The sequence below is a fragment of the Somniosus microcephalus genome, chromosome 3 (genome assembly GCF_052327205.1).
Source record: "Somniosus microcephalus isolate GS21.2 chromosome 3, FLI_Smic_1.0, whole genome shotgun sequence".
Lineage (NCBI taxonomy): Eukaryota > Metazoa > Chordata > Chondrichthyes > Squaliformes > Somniosidae > Somniosus > Somniosus microcephalus.
In genome coordinates, this window is record NC_140989.1 from 39,168,823 (window position 1) to 39,174,517 (window position 5,695).

The 5,695-nt window shown below is 44.0% G+C and overlaps 1 protein-coding gene across 1 annotated transcript; it reads left to right on the forward strand.

Moving 5' to 3' along the window:
* The first annotated feature begins 1,022 nt into the window (after positions 1–1,022).
* Positions 1,023–5,371, forward strand: LOC147120987 (forkhead box protein G1-like). Its single transcript, XM_085980188.1, has one exon. The coding sequence runs from the start codon at positions 1,251–1,253 to the stop codon at positions 2,367–2,369; it is 1,119 nt and encodes a 372-aa protein (XP_085836314.1). The 5' UTR covers positions 1,023–1,250; the 3' UTR covers positions 2,370–5,371.
* The last annotated feature ends 324 nt before the right edge of the window (positions 5,372–5,695 follow it).

Here is a 5,695-nt window from a genome sequence, read left to right on the forward strand (position 1 = left end):
ATTTAACTCCTGGGCCTTTTTTTCCCTTCTGAGAAGTGACAGAACAGGAAGAAGCTTGAAGGGCAAACGATTTCTTTCCACCCGTTTCTTTCGCTTGCTCGTGGCAAAGGAGCGAAAGGGCACTTCTCAATCACATGCTCACAATACTTTTAGTGATACCGGACGAGTTATTATTACTGCCTGCTGTTTCTGTGGGTTTGGGAAATTAACATCGAATTTCCTTTTTTTTAAAATAAATACAAAGGCAAAACTCTCCCATGGAGAAGAGGTTGCAGAGAAAGCCCAGCAGCACTGACCCACGACCGAGGGCTTCCAGTGAGACTTGAACCGCCACTTCCTAAACCCAATTAGCACTTAACAAAGAGCGCTCTTAAAGACTTGCTTCATCAGCGCCGTTCTGCCGTGTTTTCTTTTGGTTCATTGATGTCTCCTTGGCTAATTGTTGGGTCTGTTAAGGTACATTTTAACAGCGCAGCGCAACAATAAACAGATTACTTTTTGGGGATCATTTGACTGAACAAGAAGACTTTCCGCTTCCATGAATTAAGACAATAAAACAGAGGCCGAGAAACGGCGATCAGTGTATCAATCAATTTGGCGATTGCTATCTGCAGAATCTCTCTAACAGAGAAAAGCGATCACGAAAGATATAACAAGAGACAAAAACAACAGAACTTTTTATCTGTATTTTTAAATCAGTTTGTCTAACCCTTATTTGTGCTTATCCTCTGCACTGTCAACCGTCCAGCAGTGTTTCACCCCTGTCAGAATAAAAACAAGGTAAAAAAAAAACCCCGTTGAATAAATGACATAAGAGTCAGTGAGTGGTAATCGATCCATTACCTGCATGGCCCGGTGTCCTCTTTCTTTCCCTAATCCGCCCTATAGACCGTGTTGGTCAATTTCAAATCAATTTCAGAGCCCAAATAGATACACAACATCTTTAGGCTGATTGGCTGGAAAGAGGCGGGTTAAAGCGTCCTCCACTCAAACCTGATTGGACACCCATCCCGGAAAAAAAATGTTTAAAGTAACTTATTGATGGAGGCGTTGCTTCTCTTCTCCACCTCCCCCCCCCCCCCCCCCCAGTTAATTACCTGTTTTGATGCAGGTTGCCCGCTCTGTTCCTCACCAAATATCCTCCCGCCTGCAGTCTCCCGATCGCTCCCACCGTGCTCCCTCTGACCTCTTTTTTAAATTATTTGAACGAGGAAGAGAGGCGAGGATTAAAAAAAAAAGGAGCGCGCGTGATGTTGAGCATGGGAGATCAGAAGCAGCCGAAAATGGTTCCGAAGTCCACCTCTTTCAGTATCAAAAGCCTGCTGCTTCCCGAAGCGGTCCAACAAAGTGACAGCAACCAGAGCTGCCGAGCCGGGCTCCAGAGCGTCAAAAACGGGGACCCTGAGAGCGGGGCTCGCAAGTCTGACTTTAAATACCAGGAAGATCCCGAGACACAGGTCGCCGCAGAGGAGGACGATCACAAAAAGGAGGAGAAGAAACAGGGCAAATACGACAAGCCGCCTTTCAGTTATAACGCCCTGATCATGATGGCCATCCGGCAGAGCCCAGAGAAGAGGCTGACTCTCAACGGGATCTACGAGTTCATCATGAAGAATTTCCCTTACTACCGGGAGAACAAGCAGGGCTGGCAGAACTCCATCAGGCACAACCTCAGCCTCAATAAGTGTTTTGTCAAGGTGCCCCGGCACTATGACGATCCCGGCAAAGGGAATTACTGGATGTTGGACCCGTCCAGCGACGACGTGTTCATCGGCGGGACGACGGGGAAACTCCGGCGGAGATCCGCCACGTCGAGGGGCAAGCTGGCTTTCAAAAGAGGGCTTCGTCTTTCGCCGTCGGGACTGGGGTTGGTGGATCGGGGCAACCCCTTGTACTGGCCGCTCTCCCCGTTCCTGTCCTTGCACCATCCCCACAACAGCCTCAATTACAGCAGCGCTGCCTCCAGTTTTTTGAACCAAGCTCCCACCTACAGCTCCTTGCTTTCCGGCTGCGGGTCTGGGGTCGATCAGATGGCCGGCGGGGACCTCTCTCACCCGTTGTTAAGGGGATCCGTACAGTGCGGTCTGGCCAACGGCTACACGGTGAACCCTTGTTCTGTCAGCCTGCTGTCGGGACAGGCTGGCTACTTTTTCCCGTCGCTGCACCACTCGCAGTCAGTGCAACACCAGAATGGACCGGGGATGGGGAACCCAGGGGCCTCTTCCAGCTCTCCTCCAGCAGCCTCGGCTCTCATCAGCGAGACCCTCAGACCGTCCCTCTCCACTTTCCCGTCCGGACTCGCCGCTGGATTTACCAGCTACTTGTCACAGCAGAATGGAGGGGCTTCAAGCAATTCCTTTTTGCACTGATGTAGGCCCAGGACGTGACAGTAGGTAGCAAACAAATGCTATGCAAAACTAAAGCTGCACCTTACTTCAGGAAACCTGTGCTGATATATTTACTAGATTATTATATCTAGTCTTAGTCGAAAATTGACTCTTATATGCTCTGGAAAAAAATCATTAAAAAAAAGTCTCGAAGGCTGTAGTTTCATCCTGTAATAATGATATTAATGTCGAAGGTACCTTGCACACTTGCTACTGCAGACAGCGAAAAAAAATAGCTCCTGCCTTTTTATAGTTTAAATGGAAAGGGAGAAAAAAAACAATGCAACCGGTTTGCTTTGCAATATTAACGCGACAAAAAAGGGAAAACGTTACCTTTAGTCTGAAACCCTGACTTCTCTTTGACCAAAGGTAACACTACTGCATAATCCAAAATACTATCGAAACGTTTGGAGTAAGTTTGTTTTCTTTTCTTTTGTGTGTTCAACACTATTTATTATTTATAAAAATGTACATATATGTATTTATAATTTAATAAGTTACACAAATACGTCACCCCCAGCGTTGTAGGTTATTTAATTCTCTTGTGCTAATGAATTATCTTGGAATAGTAACAAATGTGGTGACATTTATTTTTTGTGTTCCTCTCTGAAATGGTTGCACCATTTGTTTTATTACTCTATAAAAGCGCCTTAATAAACACAGACAAACAGGGTTTCTATAAAACTTTAGACCGCTGTGAAATATTTGTTTCTTCTTTGAATTACCAACAGTCTTAAATTGCCGAAACCTTGTTTGCTTTGCTCAGGATTTCCCCCGAGTTATTTCAACAGAAACAGCTAAATAATAATAATACAAATTTCACATTACTCGTACTCCGTTTTTTGGTGTGTGTGTGTTGTGTGTTTGTGTATGTATGTGGGCATCTTGCAATATCTTCAACACATTTAAACGGCGCTTTCGGATTTGGAAAAAAAGCAGAGCTCTGGAGCCTGTTAAGGATTGCCTCGTATAAGCTTGACATCTTGGAAAGGGCACACATCTGGTTCCGGAACTTGAGTTATAATTAATATATATTTTTAAATTATCTGTGGGGTTGTTTTTTGCGATGGAAAGGTGCTTGTTCGGGGATAGGACGCTTTATGGAACCGATGCCAGTGATAATCTTGTTTAAAGTGTGAAACTTCATGGAATTAAAATGAGTGCCAAGACCTGAATGGCGGAATCCCTCAGCCTGAGTGTCTGTAATATTGTTGCACATATTTGCTCAGAGGATCACGCGTCGACATCCCTACATTTGACGGAACACGTATTTGGGTTGTAGCTGTCGGATCTTCATACCGAATGCGATTTGTTTTAGCCTTTTTTTCTATATATTTTAGTTACCAATTTAATCAGAACTTGCAATCCCAGCTCCTGCGATATAAATGTTCCCAATGTATGGGAAGCTGTAGCTGTGTTGAGATGAATTTAAAACTCTGATCGAGCTCTCCACAGCCAGTAATACAAACGCAAATCGAAACTGGGAAATGCATTAGACTGAACTGAGCTGGAAGTCACCTAACCTCAGGCTCTGACCTCCACGCAGTCCCGCCGCTCATTTGTATATATTTTGCACTGTCGCTGAGGGTCTCATCCAGACCTCTCGCCGATTTGCCAGGCATGGGCGAGGCGGATTTCTCTGTGTAGCCGAGCGGCGCATTGTGCTGGAAGCTGGGCGTCCCCCTCCCTCCTCGATGCACTGAGGCTGGTAAACATGGGATTTGATGGAAAACGGTGATGACAGGACAAGTCTGAGGGCGAACTCAGGGAAACCAGCAGAAGCCCCTCTTTGTAGCTCCTGGTTATCCTAGCAATATTTGTGACAGACTTTTGCAAAAAGCACAGGCAAAGAAACCGCAATTGTAATGTTTTACAGACATGTTCCCCAAAACTTGGTGTGTGTGTGTGTGTGAGAGAGAGAAATGTAATCCGCGCCTTTTGTCTCGCCATAATAAAGGTTATTTAGAAAGTATGTATTTAATTTATTCACATATTTAAAGTGGACTGAATGCGTGCGCTTCAATTCTGTCCTCTGCCCAGACCTGCTTCGAATGTAACCGGATCAGTGTCAAACCTGCTCTGAAATCCGTGTCCGTGTTCCCGGACCCTTAGAATTGTTTCTTCGTTTTCTTGTAATTCCGTTTTCAAGGTGTCCCCTTGCCTCGTTCGAACGAAAGCAATAATAATATTACTTCCTGGGCCTGCCCTGCCCCAATCTGACATGATCATTGTGTTCAGTGCAATGCACATGTCTGACTCCCGGGCGCTCCCAGAGCTATTTTAAGGGACTGTGTTCCTTTGTTTGAACCATACAATTTGATTCGCAAATTAATTTTACACAGATTCGTTTTTTTGTTGTTGTTTTATTTTTAAGTAAATGACATGTTAGAGCAAATATGTTAATTGTTTATTAAACAGCGGAGGACAGTGGCGGAAAATGTGTGATCTATAAAATGCAGGCGTTAAGTGTGTTAAGAGAATATTGTTTAAAACCAGGCCTTATACCGACTTGCAGTAAGTAATACTGCAGCTCGAAAATATTTTTAAAAATATATAAATCGACGAGTGAATAAAACCAAATCTCTAGTAAGAATTGCATTAACATCCTCAGTGTAAACACATTTGCTGTCTGTGTGTCTGCTCCGGGCCATTGGATGCTCCAGTATACCTCACTATGGCCGTTGTTTAAAGCGGAACACACGCAGCAACATTAGAAGAAATACTGTCTTTAATGTTTAAATCACGAAAAAACAATCGTATTACATTCATTGCAACCGACTTCCTCTCCCTGCCAGGTGGCCATCCCCTCTGTTTGTTGCTGGAGGGAGCCGGCTATGATTAGCTCCTTCTCTCTAAAATATTCACTCTGCCTTCCTTAAACTCACGCTGTGCATCCGATTCATGACAATTGTACATTTAGTGAATGGAATTCAATAAAAGTTTTACTCTATTAAAATATATATATATATATAACAAAGAAACGACCTGGCATTGTGTGTACACTTATGTTCTGTCCTGTCTGTGTTGTGCACAGGTAAAGTTGAAACACGTTTAATTGGATAGTTTCTAATGATCATAGGGCTATAAAATAAATAATATATTCACATAAAGCTTCTTCCTCAACTTTTGAGTAACTTAAAAACTCAGTTAAAAGGCAGCTGAGCAAATGGGCCGCATATAGCGTCGACTGGTATCCATGTTTGCGATGTTGCTAAAGTTTAGGAAGAGATGTAAAGGTTAGCCATGTTAGCACAGAGCAGGCCTTTCAAAACTCGCACAGTTGTGCAGATCAACATTTTCTGACGTGT

Coding starts and splice junctions, on each gene's coding strand:
- LOC147120987 (XM_085980188.1), top strand. CDS start 1,251: ATGTTGAGCATGGGAGATCAGAAGCAGCCGAAAATGGTTCCGAAGTCC.